Source organism: Phaethon lepturus, unplaced genomic scaffold (genome assembly GCF_000687285.1).
Source record: "Phaethon lepturus isolate BGI_N335 unplaced genomic scaffold, ASM68728v1 scaffold10047, whole genome shotgun sequence".
NCBI lineage: Eukaryota > Metazoa > Chordata > Aves > Phaethontiformes > Phaethontidae > Phaethon > Phaethon lepturus.
The window spans coordinates 97,496-118,614 of NW_010551142.1; the positions used below are offsets into that span (position 1 = coordinate 97,496).

Sequence of the window (21,119 nt, forward strand, 5' to 3'; positions counted from 1 at the left end):
TCCCCCAAGCCTGAAAATGGGAATCTTGTCTATGCTGTGAGCTCCCCCCTCTGGCATCAGAATATTTGTAATAATGTTGAAAACTCTAAAGCGTAACAGAAATAGGTATTTCTGGAATAAGGTCGGAGCACTTTTTTTGCTGAAGTGTGATATTAAGCCTCCAAAACCAGACTGCTGACAGCACTGCACTGCTACGCACTTCCATCCTTTTGGGAATGGGAGGAATATAAAAACCACACTTACTGTAAGTTTGACAAAGAGGGTCTCTAGTTCTGATGTCATTTCAAAGATGTCAGTGGCCTTGTAAGCTGGGCTTGAAATGGTGGCTGCTGGGTTGATGTCAAAGGGGAACGTGCCCTTTTATCAACGTCTTGGAGTCACTAGGCTCGTTCGTACAGAAGCCTACATTTCCTGCCCTAGTATTTAGCTGTTCTTTTGTATAAACCCTTCACGCAACTAATTTTACGGGCCGTTTCTCTCTGTTAGGTGCTTTGCTTCGGGGCCACAGCTGTAGATTCAGATGTGGTTGAATCTTCAAGGATTTGGTCAATTAGAGAATGCCAAAGTGTGTTTAAAGTCAGGGAGACACTTTTAGTGAGTCTGGTGGTTGTTAAACAGGGCTGTTTGGTGCTATCTTCTTGCTAGGACAGTCTGAAAGGCATGAGATCTAAAAGTCTTCAAGTTAATTTTGACAAATGCAAAAGATTACATATGAATGTACTAAATGTAGGCTTTTTTTAAATGCGACGTCATAGCCGTTCCTGTGAGAACTGTTTAAAAGCCTTTTACATGTGATGAAGCAACAATGCTGGGTTTAGCTATAACAGACTTCCTTTGCTTTTTTTAATCCACTTTTACTCCTTCATATGCCTGATGCTGGTTGGTAAATCACTTTTGCGGGTAATGCCTCCTATTACAGCGACGCATTACGAAGAGGTGGGTGGAAGTTTTCTTGCTCGTCCGCCTTTTTTCAAATCACTGGGATGAAGTTTTTAATTGATCTGAAAGAATCACCACTAGAACTGGTGGCTATACAGTTCTGTTACTCACTTTAATTAACTTTCATTGTTCCTTACACCATTTCTTTCCCACTGTTTGATACTGCTTAGGGGCTGAATCTGTCTCTGCAGCTTCCACTGCTAAATTTCTTTCATGCTTTGTGATTTAAGTGTAATAGTCGCCTCCACTGTACACATTTTTCTTGACTGATTTTTGTCTGCCATGCAGCATTGCTGCGGTGGCTTCGCAGTTGCTATGTAGCTTACTGGAAAAATATATTGTCCAAGGATTGTAGTTTGTTGTTAAAAAAACGATTCAGACTTAAAATCTGGCTTTAAATACTAGTTCTGCAGTTTTGCATCTAGGTGTACAATATTCAGGTCCTTCCAGTTTTAATGAATTAACTTGTGTGACAGTATATGAAGGTGTATGCTAATTTATGTGCTATATAGTCAAATTACCATGTATGTGAAAGAGATGGGTCAGTCTCTCTGGTGGCTTATCCCAGTGTCTGTATGACCCAAGGCAAAGGTCTCTAGTCCTGGGGTCCCTTTTTCAGTCTCTGAGATAATCCCAGGTGCAGTTGCTGTTCACTCAGATTAGGATTTGAACCCCAAGTTGCATGAAATACTGCTTATTTTGTAATGTTTCGGCATAAAGTATCCTATTGTGGATGCCACTTAGGTCTGTTTGTGACTGCTATACAGCCCTCTATGCAAGTGCGACAGGATTCACATATCCCTGCAAATGAACTGAAACCGGAGACTGGAATCCTAGTTAATTGGAATAAAACACAAATAAGGTTTCAAATGGGGCTTGGACTTCTGTCTGACTGATGTGTTCAGTTGTTATAGTCATAATGACTCCATAGATTACGAATGTGTGGGTTAGATTAATTACCAACAGCAGCACGAGGGAGGAGGCACAGGGCTTGAACTGCTTGGTCGATGTGAACGTCCTGGATAGCTCAAGGTTCAAGTTCAGGAGCAGAAAGCAGCATGCCTGGATGCTCTCAGTGGTATTGGACACCAAAACACATAGCAAAAAGCTGCTCAGACAGCACCACACAGATGTACTAAATTTACTCCCGACAAAGAAGTTTTTATACTTTAGGCTGGTGATAATCGATGGGCCGTACCCTCAAGGAAAATAAATCTCTGCAAGTCAGATTTATGAGGACCGTTATGTTTATTTGGCACCATGACGCTTGTTACAGGGATAAACGGAGCGAACAGGAGAAAAGCTGACATGTTGAAAAATGTTGTAACCTATTTCTCAACTGGACTTCTGCAGTTTTAGAGCCGTAAAACTTTCCTTCTTGTTGTTTGGGACAAGTGGCTTGAAGAACTTGAATTCGTTGGGGAGCTGAGGGCTGGGAGACGTACAGGTGTTTCCTCAGGAAAGAATCCCAAGTGCCGTAGGAATATTGCACATTTTTGTCAAGTGCCTGATTAAGTTTGACATTTGAAAATAGAACTTCACACAGAAATAAGTACTGTACTTCTGAGTATTTAATTAAGATGTTTAGTTCCTGTCAAGGCTGGTAGTTTCTCTTTCCTGTTAAGGGCAGTGCGTCTTAAACTGCTGAAATTTCAGAAACCTGTACTTAACCTTTACTCGTCATTCCATTTACATAGAAATCTGATTAACAACTTTTAAAGTTCAGGAGCTGCGAGTAAATGCAATTAAAGCCCTTTTGGAATCTGTTATTAAGAGCTGGCATTTAATGAAGACTGAGGGCACACTACTGTTACCATCTACACCATAGCAGGATGTCTTAAGCAATTAGTTGAAGGCATGAAATACATGAAGTGTGCTGTATTATCCATGGGTTAACATGGTTGATATTTAAACAGCACGCTGCCTTTTCCTCTCTGTGCTGCTGCTGTGTTGTATGTGCCAGTGTGAGTAGCAGAAGCTCAGATGGGTTGGGTTAAGCACAGAGCTGTTTCTCCTGTGTATTAGAATTGCTCATTTCTTCCCTGAGACAGAGGATGCTCCAAAAGGTGGGTGCATAGTAGACAGTAAACGTGAATGAATATATCCTCTTTCTTTGTGATTTTAAAATGTTTAGCTTTACTTCAATTATAAACATAAGTTTCTAACTGTATCCTCCCCACCTCCAAAATGATCAGAACCAGGGAAGCTTAGCTAAATTATCATTGCAGAGCTGAAATCGGCACTCAGTTACCTGTTCAACTCTTATGCTCCTGCTTGACCTTTTTATATGCTACATGAACAAAAGAAAGTCCAGTCAAACTGAAAGACAGCATGTTTTAATCTTGCAGGAAAAATACTTCATTTTGTGCCATCTATGAAGCAGGTGGTAATTACAGCTTTCTGATGAAGTTCATTGCTTTTTGGTCCATTTTAAAATGCAGTTGGCTAGTTATCCATCCTCTGGATCATGCTGGACCATATGTATTTTACAAGTTCTCATCAATCATATCGAAGGACCATGTGCTAAAGATACGCATGTATGTGTGTGTGTATACATATATATAAATCCATACATATACACTCACACATGTATGTTTCTATATAGTCATTGAACAGTCCTAGCAATTACAAGTTACTTGCCCAGAGGCCAGTTGGGCTTACTTGTCAAAAACGGCAAAAGGATTTCTTTTTTTCCCAAAGCATAGTGCAATATTCGACCAAACCCTCCAAGCTGTGTAAATGGGTAGATCTCACAGATTCCAGTTGTCATTGTGCAGATGAAACGCCTGCTTTACTATGGAAACACGCATCCGAACATGGCTTTTCTTTGGAGGAAATGAACATTCCTGACTGACTCCCTGTGCCACTCACCTTTACTCTGTTTTTTGTGTGTGTTTTGTTTTGGTGGTACAGGCCTGATACTAAAATGAGAAAGCAGCCTTGTTACTTGGATCACTTCTGCTAGCATAATCTACCTTTGCAGAAGAGCTGACGTGCCTGGAGAGAATTAAACGCTGTCCATTTGTTTTATGACGCAGTTATTCAAGTTGACTATTGGTAGCTTAAATAAATTTGTCATCAGTAGTTGTTCCTCTTTTATTAAAATAAATAGATAAAGCAGCAAAACTACTGGGAAAGCTGGATGAAAAGATGGCCCAGGTCCCGTTCTCCCTTATGAAGGCCAGATGACTAAATCTGGGTGAAAATGTCTTAAGACTTCACGTGTCACTAAGCTGGAGATGACCTTCCTCACATGCCTTTGTGTTAGCTGGTACGGCATTGTTGGTTATATGTGTATTCAAGCCACTGAAGTTAGAAAGCAATTGCAAAGCCCACCTTGAGGACCTGGAAAAGCGGCAGCCCTCTTTCAGCACCACGTGCCTGCTCACGTCTTGCAGAAGATAAGGTTACCTGCTGGAGTCTGTCAGCAGCGTTTTCTTTTAGCTGCTTATTTTCTGAGCCACGAATACAAGTTAAGATGAAACTTCTAATATCGATGCGGCACAGGGGAGCGGGGTAATGTTAGTAACGGTAAAAGGCCTTTTATTTTCTGTGTTTGTCAGCGGTAAGACACAACCTCTCATGCTCTCAGCGGTTGAGAAAGTCAGTGGATGCAAACCTCACCCCGTACAAGTCAGCGCCGTTTGTCTCGGCGCTTGTAGCAGGACCAGGGTTTCACTTCAAATCTGTTCAGTGATGATAATGATACGGCACAGGGGTGTCGGTACCTCAGAGGGTTAATTAGCAAACGCGCGCAGAAAACACCGCTATTTAGATCGTTATGCGAGGCGTTTGTTACTCGACTCCAGTCCCTTTCCTGAGCGACATGTAAGCTGTTGTGGCAGCTTGCATAGAGAATGAAATGTGGGCTGGCCAGCTCTGGCTCGTTCGAGGAACCCGCAGCCTGATGCTGATGGCCGTGACAGCACGTAGCGGTTTCGCCTTTTGCTGTGCTAGCAACTGTGAAACCCATTATATTCCTGTATCTGTCTCGAGTGACTTCAGCTCATCCATACCCCAGGCAGAGTCAGAGCCGGTGGTGCTGAGGTTATAAAGTCCATGCCCATGTTACCAAAGCTTGTGGAATGAAAAGGTTCTGGTTTTAAACTCTCCAAAGCAATCCGAGCAGGTGTACAACTCGTTGCCAATTAAAACAGCTTTTAAGAAACAGTGTTTTTCAAGTAGTTATGAGGTTCGTTCCCTCCTTTCCTTCCTCCCCGGAGGTAGATGCACATTTGCGGATCTACAGCAATAGTTGCGCTAATTGACAATTAGCATTGATAATGAATGTAGTAGCGCTGGCAATGATAGTATTATCTAAATAGTTTTGGGGTTATTTTTCCCAAAAAATGAAAAACAAAAGGAATTCTTGCTTCTTGTGCAATAATGGAAATGAGCGATGCCTTGAGAGAATTAATTCTGGAAGGGTTTTTATTATTATGTTTCAGTTAAATTAATTTCATGGGCAACAAGAGGATTAGGTAAAGCAGGTTGTGCAGCATTAAACAGTATTCACGGCACCTAAAAATTGTTTTTGTTCTTTCAGACTTACCTTGTTGCTTTGTCCTTTGACATATTTGCTATGTGTGTACTTGGCCCCTGTTCTCGATGTGGTACAACTTAGGCAGAAAGCTCAGTGCTCTTAGAATTCGATTAACTGTTGGTTGGGTTTGGGTTTTTTTTTTTGTTAAATTCCCCAATTACTACAGCATTTTAATTATTAAGAATTTTGATACAACAAATTACTGGGTAATTAGCTGCAGACTACTGTCTCGCATAGAGTGCCACTGCTTTTCTTGCCTTATTCTGGCACTTTGCTAGTGGTTACCTCCTGTCTTCAAAGCTTCAAGGATGACACCTCTTTTTCATATGTTTACAAAGAAGTAAGTGCATGTCACAGTAGTGCATCCTATTTGAACTCCCAGCTTTTTTTTCTTCACAATTCCTTTGCAGTTGCTTTCATTGCCCCTGGAATCATCTATAGCTCGATATCATCATCCCTCAGGAATGTTGTGCCTTTCCTTAATGCATGCACCGTGGTTTGCTGTCACCGGGCATCCACACTGAACCAAGGGACATAGGATAATTTGAATCTGCTGTCCTGTTTTTAACCAACTTTCCTAATTGAAATCACATTAGGAGATTTCTCTTCCACTTTGCAATCTCAGCTTCTGATTCCTCCTGCTATGTCTAACTAAAATGTAGCTCCAGAGCCTTCTCAGAGGCCGATACCGCTCAAGAGGAGTCCGTAGTGCAGCAATACAGCTGAAATGCCAACATTTCTGCAGCTGCCCAGTGTGTCATCAATAAACTGAAAATAAAGCATGTTTTCAGTTGCCAGTGCTGCATAGCAAAATGCTAGAGACCTTCTCAGATGCTGAGAGTATTATCTCTGTGGGTTTTTTTGCCTCTTACACTTTCCTCAAAGTACAAGTGAGGTAGCCTTCATTTGTCGTTTCATGCCCAGTGGTTGCCAGAGACAGCCTGGGTGAGACGTTTCCACTAGGACAAACCTGTTCACCAAACACAGATGTTACCAGCACTCGCTTTCATTTTGAGTTGATATAGGAAATAGTAACTAGAGGTGCTGTGTAGCAGGAGCCCTTCCAACACTAATGGTTCCTCCGTGTAAGAGCCTGAGAGCCGGCACTGAGTGGTGTGATGGCTTTTATTGAGATCCCCAGATTATAAGGAGCCGTTGTGATCTTCTCTTCTGAACTCTGCATAAAACAAGCCATGCTACTTTCGTGAATTAATTCCTGCTTGAAAGAGGGCACAAGCTTTAGAAAGGTATCCAGTCTTGACTGGGGGGGATCAGTGACACACACTACAGCGTAACCTTTGATAGAAGTGGTTAATTATGCTCTGGAAACGTATGCCTGACTGTTCGTCAAAGCCTCTCCAGCTTCAACTTTCCAGCTTTGGGATTTTTTTTTTTAATTCATTCGTGAGGATTTTTTTTCAGGAGTTGTGTGCCCTCTGTGTTGCACGCTTGCAGACCGATCCAGTAACCTCTTGGCCTTCTCTTCACTAATCTAACAAGACTGAGCTCATGGCTTCTCTGCGTTTTGCTGTAAGTTGTGCCTTCCAGCATTTTAACAACTTCCAGACTGCTTTTGTGCACCCTTCCACCCGCTTTTTCCCTGATCTCTCTTTGTTTGAGTGCCAGGGTATTCCAGATATGAGTCCAATACAGAGCCATGCTGTAAACTTTTACTTCTGATGAAGCCGTCTGCTTTATGTAGCCATTTCCAATTAGCTAATTAATACCCATTGTCACGGTGGGACCTTTCTCTGCTGTTGATTATCTTCAATATTCCCAAACGTGCTAGAGTCACAGCTTTACACAATAATCCTACAGATCGTGACTTTTTGTTTTCCCCCTAGGTGTAGAGATTTAACTCTGCTGACATTGGAATTCTTACAGTAGATTGATTATGAAAAAAATAATAATAAAAAAATACTATTATTCCATTAATGCTGTGTTCACTTTTTTATTTACTTTTTCCCCCCCGAAACTTTATAATTTGCAAACCTTCTGTAGTCATTATTTTCATAGGAATTTGAAATGGGAAAAGTTCTGGTCCATTCAGTCCAGAAAGGGACTGAGTGGCTGCAACCACTCTTGTCTGTGCTTTCATTGTCTGATTAAGCTTCTTCTAACTATTATTGTTTTAAAAATGAAGACAGACCAAACTTAGGCTGGAAATTAGAAAACTTCTATCCAACAAAAGCGTTCTGGAATAGTCTTGTATTTCCCTTTGAATACAGAGGACAAAAGGAAAAGAGGAATTAAGATTTCTGGGTCCTTGCAAAATCCAGTATTGGTGGTCTCCTCACTTCTGGTTGTGTGTTAAGGTCCTTGTCGTGTGCCTGCCCCTTTTTCTTTTGGGAGATGCTGTGTTGATTTCTGGTGTTTTGGCTTTTGTCAGATCCCTGGTGGAAATATAGCTTCATCTCTCTCTGTTTATTTAAAGCTAAATTTGTCACCATCATATGGATACTGGCTAGCCAAGATATGTGTTCTGTAAATCTGTGTCACTGGACATGAATTCTATTATTCTCCTTTAATTCTTTTTTAATAGAGTCTTCTATCATCTGTTCTGTGATTTTTGTCCCTGATCAATATGAGGTGGAGAGGCCAGTAATTACTTGGTCACCCCATTTACCCTTGCAAAATTCTTGGTATGGTGTTAGCTTTCATTTGATTTTCTGGACCCCCTAAATATATGAAAGCATAATAAAAATTGGCATTGATGGTGTAGAGTTTGAAACTGTCATGATTTTCTGATGGAGCAAACTGTTCACACTGCAGCATCCATCTTAATTCAGAATATATGAGGATGTGAAATATCTATTTACAGCTTTTAATTGATGGAATAGAGCTTGTTCAGAGATCAGGCCTCTTATCTAAAACCTCACAAGAGGTACAAATAATGAATTAATTTAGCTGTCGCTCTGCGGCCAGGCGTGTTTTATTGCCCGTGCATTGGTCATAGGTCAGTCTTGAGCATGATAAGATATAACGACTTACACAACTTCTGGTGGGGCTCAGCCAAAGAATAAAAATGTAGATCTGGAGAGTTGCAGCAAGTGCAAGCGGCGGTCAGACACAGAAGCAAATTTGTTCTTGCCCTGTTGCAGTTCAGCAAGACAGTGTAGTGCAAGCTGTTATCAGATCAGCGTGATAGACAAGCTACACATACTGATACGACCTTTTGAAATTTGAGAATTTAATTAAGCCTCCAAATCCATAAATACTGCTTTTTTCATAAAACATTTTCCATTAATTTTCATTTCCAAAGAGCAGTTGGAGAAAGTGCTTTGTTCTCTTGCTTTATGTATGGCTTGCTTTGTTTGACGTTGATGTAAATAATACTACAAGGATGGCAGAATTCAACCACTGAACAGAAAGTCAAAAGTGCTTGTTATAGATGAATGGGATGTTGCAAACTTTACAGTCACACATAAATCTTACTGTACATCCGTGTGATTAATGTCGAACAAGGTTTTTGATTGATGGCTTAGCAACTACTAATCAGGTGTTATGGGACCAAATCATGAAATCCCTTACTTCGTTGGTTAAGGCAAGCTCCTGTTCGCTTAGATAGGCAGGAAACTATCTGTTTTTTTCTTTTCTTTGAAGTGGATTTTAAAGTTCTAGCTTGCTGTGGCTTTTAATAAGTACATGGCCAGGCCACAACTTCTAACACTGAAATATGATAGTTATTAAAATCCTCTACGAGGTCTATGAGAGCAGAACAACTGGATGACTTGAACTGTCTAGACGTAGGGAATAAATTGATGCCGATGACATTGGGTGAAGGCCATGCAGTGCACAACGCAGTGAGAACTGAAAACTTCAGGCTGTTTTTTGAGGCAAGTAGCTGGCAAGATTTTCCAACTGGCCTACGTGTTAACCATGGTGCTTAAAAATCTTAAGGGTTTTAATCTTCATGCAGCAGTTACAAGCCAAATGTCCTGTGGGTTGAAGATCTCTCCTGTCTTAACTTCTCTGCGGCTTGGCTGTGTACTGTAACTGCTGAGCCATGCTTACACTTAATTACTTCGTTCTGAAGAATTTGTGTACTGTTGAATGCAGGGCACTAGAGCAGAAAGAGCTTTGATCTGTCTAGCACAATTTCTGCTATGCTTGAGTTTTATAACTAAAAGATGAACTTCGCAAATAGTTCTCAAAACCAGCTATTTTTGCTGCTTTTACAGCTTTTGACTTTTTCAGAGCCTTGTGTCTAACCATCCTGCCCTGCCTATCTAGTAATACCATAAATTAACAATTTGCTTTTTTTTTCCTAATCTGTGGTGTCTTCAGAATTGTTCTGAATATCTAACTGCAAACTCATCTTCTATTTCACTTTTTAACGAACAGGGATAATTCGTTACATTCCTAGCTCAAACCTCTGTTGGCTTGTTGTAATCTTGGAGCCAAGTGCTGTATTACACGCTTTACATTTTGCAGTCCTGGTTATGAAGTGACACCAGAGTTGTGAAATCCATTATATATAGGTTTCATCCATAATGGGAGAACAAATTGCTAAGTGTTTCTTTTTTTTTCTTTTTTAAACTTGTTTAAGTTTGAGGGTTTAATTATGTTTTTGTGGTGATTTTAAGGCTGTTACAGTAGAGAAGACGAAATGCAAACATGCGAATACAAATGGATTTGGTAAATTACTGTTAAAAATCAGCACAGTGATTATTTTTACTCTTAACAATAAGCATGCATTTTAAAAGCTTGTGCTCAGGTAAAGTTTTAATTGAGGTGTTTCACGAGTTGAAGTTTCTTTGTGTTTGTATTATTTTTTTTCTCCCAAGCTATCCTGAATTGTTTCTAATTAGGGGCATGATACCATTTGCCTAGATATTTATTCCTGTGTAATTTGTTTAAACTTAGACAGCACAGTACTGATGTATTCCTTTCATTACAAGCAACTCTCTTTGATGGGCTTTGACTAGCTAATTATGAAAATGGAACACATTACTAACAGTCTCCGAGTAGGTAGAGTTTTCTGAAAATAGAGACTTTCTGAATGCAATGACAATAGTTAATTTTTAAGGGGTTTCTTTCTATCTTCAGACACAAGGAAATCAAAAGTGAAAGACTTGGAATCTGTTTGTGCTTCTGCAAGGTGGTCTGCAAGGTGGAGTTGCTTCAACAGCATCCAATAGCAGCCCACCAGTCAGGGCTGGAAGGGTTTCGCAAAGGGGACCCTGGTCACAAAAACTGAGACACCCAACCCCTTACTGAGTCTACTGGGCTAGAGGAAAATCAATCCGAAACTACACTGGCAGAACTGATGGCTGTGGGAATTCATATTTTGAGTGGTCAAAGAAGCATGTTTGGTTTGGGAGCTATTAAAGGACAAGTTTTGCAGCATTCCTAGGATTTTTTCCAACAGCATACGAGACCTGCAGCGCATGCACTGACACACACACATGGATGTTTTATATTTCTACATATAAATATATCAAATATATAGGCATACATACGCATATATAAAATAGGCTTTTGTAACTGAACAGATCAATATTGCTAACCTTTATGTTTTTAAGAGCTTTGGTATGTAATCAGTCTGTTAATGGCCAGCCAACAACCCACCCACCACCTCCCTGTTGCTGCTGCTGACAGAATCAGTTTTGGGAGGAGTGGGGACTTCTTGCAAGGTACCTTTGGTACCATCAGGGTTTTGTAGCAGATTGAGTTGGTCAAGGAATGTAAAATGAGCTTTTACCAAATTAGTGATGGTGGCATATAAGTCACTAGGATCTCATTTCTGAAAATAAAGCTAGGTTTTTGTAATTACAATTTTTGAGATTTTTATTAATTTTCCAGCCTTATAGAGTACCTAAAATCCTAAACGTTCAAGTTAGATTATAATGCTGTTTTATTTCAAATGCTGAGTTCCCCTTCCTTCTGGTGGCAGATGCTGCTGACAGAGTATCTGGATATGAAGAACACCCGCGCTGCCTCGGAGCCATCCACCCAGCTTAGCTACGCCAGCTCTGGGAGAGAATTTGCAGCGTTTTTTGCAAAGAAGAAACCGCAAAGACCTAAAAATTCTTTGTTCAAGTAAGTGCTGGGGTGATGTTAAAGCTGTGCCTAACCTATGCTGTTTTTGGTGCCTTGAGTATTGCACAACATTGGGGCTGCTAATTGCAGTTTCACAGTGTGAGAGGAGCGTAAGTTTTGTGATGGATACTTAATGCCCAAAGCTGAAGCCTCAGTGAGGTCTCTGGTATGAATTCATCAGTGGTTTTTAAAGTGTAGTTCCCTCCAGGGCTCATCTTGGGACTGGGATTGCATTCTACAAGCTGCTGTAAAGCTCGCAGTGATGTAAGACACCTATCTTTGTCCACAGTAAATTCAGGACCTGTTAAAGAGAGTGATAAAGGGCACTGGACAAAGAGAATTAAGATAACTGTGTAATTAATAGAGAGATTAAGTGGTTAATCCTATCACTAGCTCCTTTAATTCAGAGTTCGGAGTAGAAAGAATTAAGTGGTTGGGAAGAGAGTGTAAGAGAGGATGAGGCTGGGTGGCCAAAGGAAGGATTTGTGGGAACAAACTTGATGTGCAGGAGTAAGAAATGAGGAGAAATTGTTGGTGAGCAGCACTGTTAGGAGAGGAGAGATGGTCCTGTTATTACACCTAGATTCAGGGGACCTGTGCTGAATTTTCATCTCTTCCCACACCACGTGTGCTGGTCATTCTCTTTGGCCTCTTGAAGATTTTGGGGGATACCAAAATGTGCTGTTGTGGCAGTGAGTGCTCCACATTCAAAGATAACTTAGAGCTTCCTCAGCTCTGCCGGCATAACTCTGTGTGTGGCTGCTCCCTAACTCAGTACTGCCAAAATAATCTGTGTTTGTTTGTTTTTTTTTTTTGACAGTGAGATTGTTCAAACCCAGTTGGTGAGGGAACAAGCAAGTTTCACTGTAGATTTGAGGGAACGGCAGAGTGGAACTGTGGTGGAGAGTGCCAGCAGCTTGAAGCATTAACCTTTTAGTGGTGCTCAGCTGCAGCAGGAGCAGTGTGTCGGATGGGTCCTCAGCACCCCCCTGGACTACAAGCTGCTACAGGGCTTGGGCTGCCTTTCACTACCAGTATGAGCGGTGCTCCGGCTATGAGGCTTTGCTCTCTGGAGTCAAGAGAGTCCAAGGTTAAAAAAAACCTAGTGGAATTTTTGTTGGAGGGGGAGCAATTGGAAGTGAGCTGATGTTTTCACCCCTTATTTGCTGGAGATGGCGATACATGAAGTCTCGGTGTCTCTTCTTAATAAAGAAACCCTTCATTTGTGCTTGGAGGTGGATTGTTAGATGATGGGGAAATAATACAGGAACTTCAGTAATGGGAAAAAAGCTGAGAGTAATTGGCCATTTTGGGCAAGTGGGAGGGGAGCTTTGTGTTTTGCATCTTTTCTACAGATTGTTTGTTGTTTTTTTTTTTTTCTCCAGCTAAAATTTCATTATCCAGAACTCCCTGTGCTTTGCCCTTATCCAGACCTCCCTGTGCTTTGCCCCATGCCAAATGTATCCAGTGTATTCTCATTGTACCTAAGGCGCCAGCTAGAAATCGAAGTCTCCTGCACTGCCTTCTCTCGCTCTCACAGGACGAGCTGTCTATGTAATCTTCTGTTATTAGAAGGTTAACTATTGCCTGGAGGATTTCAGAGGTGCCTCCTGCCCCTGTCAACCCATGGTTATGTCTGCTCCTGTCTCCAAAAAAAAACTTTTCTTTTTAAACACTCCCATGGCTGTTTGGGTTGAGAATTACACTGTTTGATTTTACTCTGACTTGCAGATGTATATTGGAGCAGAACAGGGCTGCTCACCTTTTCATATTGTGTCTGTCATGGGTGTACTTGAACCATGTAAGGTTGAGGAATAAGGATGCTTTGTTTCACCTACAGCAGTTTAATGCTGTGTATTAGTTTGTCAGCAGAGAGTGAAGGTGGGTATAATTGTTTAAAGTGAAGGCATGTACCCTCATAGGAGCAGCATGTCTCTTGCCACTCATGGTCTTGTCACCAAGTCATTGCCAGCACCACAGTGACAGCAGCACTTGCTGGGATCTCTTATTTGGTTATCTGTCTTCTGTCAGCTGTGACTGTATCTATGGAAATCTCCATTGAAATGGAATTTCTCAGCCCACTGAGGGATGTACATGTTTGATGGAGTGTTATTCTTGTCTCCTCTCCCATCTTCAGGGCTTTTCGTGCCACACTGCGAGACTCCTTTTCTTGCCTTTCCATTAGCTCCGTCCAAATCAGAGGAGCCTTCCACTTGTCATCAGAATATCTGCACTTAATTCCTCACTTCTGAAGTCTCTTAGGGCCGGGCTCCACTTCACATTTTCCTCACGGATGCAGGTGTTTGTGCTGTGTCCTGTGATAGCTTGCTGTAAGCTAATTTTATAAATACTAAATACCTTTTTTAGTTGTGTATTCTAGCAACAGTGGGAAGAATGAGGACTCCTCAGTTGTGTCCTGTTGTCTGGAAATCAGTAGTTAGCATTTGGAAGAGACGTTGAGTCATTATTTCCCTATCTTTAAAATGGGTGTAATTTAAAAAAAAGTCATGATGTATTTAGTTGTTTAATGTTGACTTAAAAAAGAAAACTTCAGATGAGGGGTATTTTGTGAATTCAGATAGTTCATGCCATCATGAACCTGGCTTTCTTCTCTTTCAAAAGGTAGCCAAGTGCATGCACATGTTGCTGTCTCCCTACAGATGAGATTCGCAGGATGGAAATTGGGCATTGGGGGGAGAGGAGTGAATTGTACAAGCACATGTTGAATGCCAAATACATTAGTCTCAGGCTTGGCTGTAATTATGTGTAATTCTATGTAAAACAAAAATATTTTGAAAGCTTTTCTGTGCGAGGATCATCATGGGGAACTGAGTTACAAGAGTAGAGGACTTAAGTGTAAAGAGGAGCATAGGAGAACAGCAGACCAGGGAGACAGCAGAGGAGGGGAAGTAGGGGAGAGAAACTGAATGGCTGTGGGAAAGAAGTGAATATGATGAGATCCTGCAGCAAAAGGCAGCGCAGGGCTCTGAGGAATAATCTGAGCTGCTGTCTCAAGGAGGAGACTGAGGTTTATTGCTGTAGTTTGCCTTGACCTGAAACTTCTGGTTTAGATGCTTGGAGAGGACCCCTGGGCCATGGAGATAATGTTGTGCTTAATATCTCACGAGGGGCAAAAGGGAGCACGTCGTAAATACGGACCCAAGAATTTACTGTTTGTTTAATTAAAGTCTTAAGTGTTTGTTGTATTTTGATAGATTATTATTAGTTCAGTTGCAGTAGTAGTAACACTTGCAGTCCAAATTGAAGCAGAAAAGCCTCATTAATAGTAATAACCTTAACATTGTTGCAGAAGAAAGCTTACAAATGCTTTCCCCGTTGTTCTGGTGTGATGCTGGTATTTCCAGTGTCCCTCTGGGCGGCACCAAGACTGATTGAGCCTGCCTTAGCAGAAGGGCTGGGGAGGGGGTGAGGGATGTCACAGCGGATCATCAACGTCTTGAGGTCTTCACCTTGAGGAGTTTGAGGTTTGTGAAAGATGTCTTCCCTCTAAGTCTTGTGTCCCCCTTGGCTACTTGAAGATGCTTTGTCCCCACTGCCTGCTCCCTTCTCCCTGGTCACCCAGCAGAGCTGCCCAGCTCCAGCCCGAGCACACCAAGACCTGGTGTTTGCTGGGCAGTGCCTGCCTGGGGTGGCAGCCCTTGGCCATGCGGGGAGTCCCCAGCGTGGAGCTCAGGCAGGTCAGCACGGTTCCTCGGCCGTGGGACACTTGTGGTCACAGAGACACCCAGCTCGGGGCACAGCAAGCCCAGAGCTGTCCTGAACCCTCGTCGTGTCAGGTCAGTGCCCAGTCTGTGGCCTTTTACTATCAATGGCAAAAATCATGTTTATGGGGCTATGGTAGTTGGAAAACATTTGTCCCTGCCTCTCAGATTGCTCCTTGTGGAGTATTAGAGCAATAAATTATTTATTGCTCCCTAGTTTCTGTGAGAAAGTTCATTTTTAATTTTTATGTATAGGTCAGTGAGCAGTTTAGATGATGGTAGCCTATGACTTTGGTTTGGATTTCACCAGTTTTTGGGGCCATTCCTACTTAAATGCCTGGGTGGTCCCAGCTGGTAGAGCAGAGGAACATCTCGGTTCTTTGCAGGCAGGTCTGTGTCACACGTGGCTGCTGGTAGAGCTGTGCTGATCGCAGGTGGCAGAGTATGGTGCATCAGTGATGGAGTTTTAGAGGAAAAATGTGCTTTGTCTGCCTTGATAATTTTGCTCCAACATGCAGGGAAGTCTTTTTTGTTTAGAGCTGACTGGGTCTTACAAGAAGGATGCTTCTATGGATGGCTAACTGACTGGATTTTATTTTTTTTTTTTAATTACAGGTTTGAGTCCTCCTCCCATGCTATTAGCATGAGTGCCTATTTGCGTGAGCAGAGAAGGGAACTGTACAGCAGAAGTGGAGAACTTCAAGGTGAGGAGAGAGATAATGTGCTAGTTTGGATGATTCTCTTTTGCAGGAGCTTGAATATCTTGTCCATGCTATGTCAGGGTGTTAATACCTCTCCACTTTGCCACACAGGCTGTCTAAATCTCTCCAGTTCTTAAGGTTTGTTTGTTTATTCTTACTATGTTGTGAAGCATCAGGGTTTCTCTTTATTCCCTCTGCATTTTCAACTAGAGGTCCAGGTCTTAAAAGATACTCACAAAACAAGAGTGACATGCAAACAATCTCATCATAAGCATTGCTTTTGGACACTTGGAGCTAATGTCTGCTTCCTTATCTACAGTTTATTTCTGATACGCTGAATGTGATGCTTACCCTGGATTGCTCTGGGAACTTAGCTCAGTCATCTCATATTTGAAGTTGCAAGTTGTATGGCCTAAAGTGACCAGTTCTTTGGCTTTTGTACAAGAAGATGAAGTTGCAGAGTGTTTGAAAATGGTGAATTTGAAGAGTTGGACTACTCTTGCTGGTTTATGTTGCTTGTGGCCAAGTGCTGTACGTGCACAGAGAAGTGTTCTCTGAACATGGCTTAATTTCATATTTTTTTTCCTGAATGGTCTAATTCACAAAAGTGTTGGTTTTGGGAGCAAAATCAGGGGAAGATCTTGAGGCTGTTGTGATAATGTATAGCAGGACTAAGTTCTTTTGTGTCATCTATTCTAGTTTCTTACTGGGCTAAGCATAACAAGAAAATGTTGTGTACTCTCCAGATATTACAGTGATGGACAAGGGTAGAATTTCTCCTTGAAATCTTACTCATGATAATTTTCAGTTGGCTTTTAATTGAGGGTGGTTTATAGTTTACAAGAGAATTTTTGGATGACTTTCTGCTCCCTTCCTCCTTTTTTAACTTACTTGTCCTCAGCGACAAGTTAAACCCACAACAGTGTGAAAAGAAGTCTTGAGAGACATACAGTGTTGCTGTGCACAGATTGCTTCACTTAGGTGGCTCTACAAAGATTATCTTAGTATTGATGATTAAGGATATAATAATTCACTCTATGGTGAATATTCAGCTACTTCTGGGTGGACTGTGAGGAAGAATCTGAGATAAAGATGTACTGAAGTTGACAGTTGCCCACACCATGATCTGACAGCGTATAAGAATAAAATAAAGTGGAGATAACCCGTCTTTTAAGTAATGGTATCACCATTTACGCACACTTGGAAGGTGTTTAGCTTACAGCTCTTTACCGTTTGAGACTCAGGTTCTCACCTTCAAAATCTGTCACACGCTCTTGTGCCCAGCAGCAATGGAAAGAAGTTACCCAGTTCAGCCGGATGTTGTAAAGTGTAAACTGTTATATTGCACCATCATTTTCTTACACCAGTGGGCAGTAGGATTTAAGCAGTTACTTCTACGCAGTTAATAGCTCTATGTTACAAGCTGCATGGGACAAATGTGGGTTCAAAGCCAAGATTTTGAAGCTGTTGAGAGTACTAAGTTTGGAGCAGTGATGGGGCCATCAGGGAGCTTGCAACACTTGCCTCAAAAATTTCAGGTCTCTTTGGGATGAGTTCTGTTGCCTTCTGTCATTCCCAGCTGCCCTCACACCCTGATGCGACCACTTGTCCTTGCTGCTCTAAAACAACAATGGAGAACAGTATTGGCTCACTCCACATCTGTGTCCTCTTCCAGGTACTTTGTAGCTGAGATCTGGGTATTTTTGTGGTTACCATTGCTGTTAGACTGAAATGAGGATTTGTTTTTTAAATAGCTCCTTTCCTGGGTCTAGAACTTGTTACTGATAAGCACAACAAGATTTCATGAAAACGTGACTCCTTGTTTGATATAAGACAAATGTTGAGGCAAATCTTGTCTGGAGCGGGAGATTGTGAGCATTTTCAAGAGAGGAGGGTGCAGGAGAGAACTATGCAGACTTCCAGCTGCCGAGCTGGCGCTGCGTTGGGAAGAACAAAGCCTATGAGCTGACAAAGTAGTAAAGGACAGAACATAGGAATTAGTGTGGATAGGGACAAGATTATATTGCCTTTTCTGGATGAATTGGACGAGTTTGAACGTGATGCAATAGGTGACAAAAAGTCAATGTAGGGAGTCAGGAGGGACAATAGATGAGATGACTTTGCTGAGAAATCTTTGCAGTTTAACCATCAAGAAAAGTTTCCCTTTGAACTTTATGTTAAAAATGTACTATCCTCTCTTTCTATTATAAGCTGCTGGTCCCTTTTAGTTAGCTCATTAATCTTCCCGAATCCCAGACCACAGCAAGATCTGCATTTTGATTTTTTTTTTTTTACCTCTTTTAAAGAGAAATACAATTTAATTGTTCAATCAGGTTACTGGAAGGCAGGCATGTGACACTCTCTTCTGTGACTGCCACACAGTTTCTCTTCCTGACAGCCTTATCCACAGGGATGATTTTTCAGTGGCAGCAGGGGGAGGGTGGCTTGTTAGGAAATCCTTTTCCTGAAAAAGATCTTCAAAGAAACGTACGCATTAAAAAAAAAAAAAAAAAAAAGAACTTATAAAAGTTTGGCTCATGCCAACTTTTTTAAATAAGAATTTAATTTAAATAGCCTTAAAATCTGTGAAGATCAGAGTGATGCTTTGTCATTAACCTCTTTCATTTGGACTGAAATAGCGCAGCGCGTAAGGCACACATTATCCCTCAGTGGGAGAAAGGGACCTGCTGTAAGTGATTTAGAGATGGAAGGATTAATTCTTGTGTCTCATTCCACTGAAATTGGAGGATGAAGACTTAGGCCATGTGTTTTTCCCTTGAAGTTAGACACACAAGTTGTTTGACAATTGTCATTAAAAAGAGGAGGGGGAAAAAAACAAGTACATAACTGAAATATCTCTGTCTAAACTAACACAGATGTGGTGCCCCAGGTTGTTGTCAGAAGTACAATGTCAGAGGTGGTTTCTTCTGCACAAAACAAGAAATGATCATCATTAAGCTTCTCCCTTCTTCTTTTTCCCCAAGAGCCTGTCTTGGCCATGTGCTGGCTGGGGAATTTACATTTTCCCTGTTGGAGCCCTCCTGCCTTCTGTCAAATATGATGTTCTGTTTACAGACAGTCTTAAGTAATGGGGGGTATATTTTAAAAACAAGTAAGTTTATTCTATGAGCAACTGAATAGATGAAGCCTTGTTCATCTCAGATGTGTCTCCTTTTCTCCCTTAACGCCTTTCCTTCATTAGCCACACTTCTCACCATGTCTCTAAACTTGCTTCATCCCCCTCACTTCTTTCTTCTTGGTACCTACCAGCACCTGCCTATGCCCCTGAACCACCCTCTAAGCAAAAGCAGCTTGTGCCATGGTTGGATCAAGTGAAGTACGTACCGAGCAAGCAGCCCCGTGGAAGCAAATGTGCTGGTTCCTGCCTGGCTGGTAGGTCCAACAGCGCGGAGAGCTAACATGTCCTCACTGCAGCTTTTCCTTCCGTGGAGGCACATGTTTATCCTGCTTTCATCTGCATGGCTCTCTGTTTTCACAAAACTTATAAAAGTTTACTGCTTTTAACATCTATGCCTCTACCATGTTTGGCAGCAATTGGCTCACCAGCTCAATTGTTGTGAGGATGGCAGACAGAAGATCAGATAACTTATTTTCACCAGAAACTAGGCTAAAATGTTGCTGTATTTCACTGCAGAGGTGGTTGCTTGTCACTGACTGGTGGAATGAGTCCCATGTGTGCACCTTGTTTCATTCCACTGCTGCCTTCAATTTCCAATGATTTCTTGGGAATAAAAGAAAAATACGGTTTCCTGTCGTTGAGGGAGGTCAAGTACTGTAGGAGGGCGTCACTGGGGCTGCACGTTAAGGCAGGAGACAATCTACAGAGGCCTTGAGGGTTTTTTCATTAAACTGAACATAACTGATATCTGGAAAACATGGTTTCAGGCAAAAATTAAAGGAAAGACCACTACGAATAGTGTCTGTGCATGTCTGGATTTCTGATTGCGTATTCTGGTGATGTTTTTTAAAATCACTAACCCAAGTTTTAATTTCATTGTACTGAGCATGGTACAGACAGGATTTCTGCATTGCACATACCTGAAAGGACTAGTTTTCACATGATCTAGCAGCCTTCACCAGCACAGTTGCCTTGCATGAGTGTCTTGAAGTCTGTCTTCCAGGGGGTTTACATGTCTGCACTTTGTGGGGCAGGGGCAAAGGGGCAGTGGCAGGAGCTGGATTCTGGAGATGCGAGTCAATAAAAAAAAAAAAAATAAATGTAAGCCAACAACAGACGTGAAAGGAGCCGTAACTGAAAATGGAAAGCTCAGCGGACAATAATCTTTATTTCAGAAGGTGCTCAATATGAGTCAGTGACCTTCCTTACTCGTGGATAGCCGCGTGTGCGTGGGATTCGGAAGACCTGGGACAGGAGAGCTCTGAGGGCACGAGATGTGTCTCCAGCAGCCGTACAGCACGCTGCTCCCTGTTAGCTGGTAATTTCTAGCACGATATTACTGTGTCTAAGATGGTGTTGGTTGTAGGCTCCTTCGAGATACCTCAGGTATTGCTTCGGAGTCCGGTGGCCATGGGGAATTCACGTAGCTGTATATTGTGCTCACGGTAACCGTAGCCTCAGTTTAGTTATCAGTAGAAATGGGAAAAGACATTTTTATGTGCTGTGAAAATCTGAAGCGCCTCGAGGGTGCTGATCAGCACGGAAAATAGCATCCGGCTTCTCTGTTATCTGCGCGTGCAGGCCCTGGAGTTCCTATCAAGGTGAGCTTTGCTGGTGGTGTACATCTGGGCCGTTTTTAGGAACGAAATGTTAAGTGCTCCTGAGCAGCTGTTGTTCCCCTGGATGTTAATGGGCTCCACAGCTGCTCAGCACCTCTTAAAATTTGGGCTTGTTATTTCCTTCACCCTGGAACTTCAGTGCACTTCAACATTAATTAAACTTCTCAGTGTCTTCGCAGAGTGGGATTTTATTTGGATTGTAAGCTGTGTGAACTGTGGCACGTGATGCATCGTCCTAGGAAGGATGATGGGAGCAGAATTAGAGTGAGAATCCGAGTCACCTTTCAGTCTTTTGTTAGATTGCTCTGGTTTGAGTCTGAGTACCATAGTTATGGTATTAATGTATATGCTTATAAATGGTGGCGTGGGCACACTCGACGCGGCCGTGCGTGGAACGAGGTGGCTCCGCAGCCC

General features: G+C 41.9%; 1 protein-coding gene across 1 annotated transcript in view; it reads left to right on the forward strand.

Moving 5' to 3' along the window:
* Positions 1 to 15,973, forward strand: part of EXOC4 (exocyst complex component 4) — a gene marked incomplete at both ends in the record, with an annotated part of 93,724 nt that extends 77,751 nt beyond the window's left edge. Inside the window, 2 exons of the mRNA XM_010290795.1 lie at positions 11,379 to 11,524; positions 15,862 to 15,973. Of these exons, the coding sequence (XP_010289097.1) occupies positions 11,379 to 11,524; positions 15,862 to 15,973 (258 nt within the window). The remainder of the gene's footprint in view (positions 1 to 11,378; positions 11,525 to 15,861) is intronic.
* Between the last annotated feature and the right edge of the window lie 5,146 nt (positions 15,974 to 21,119).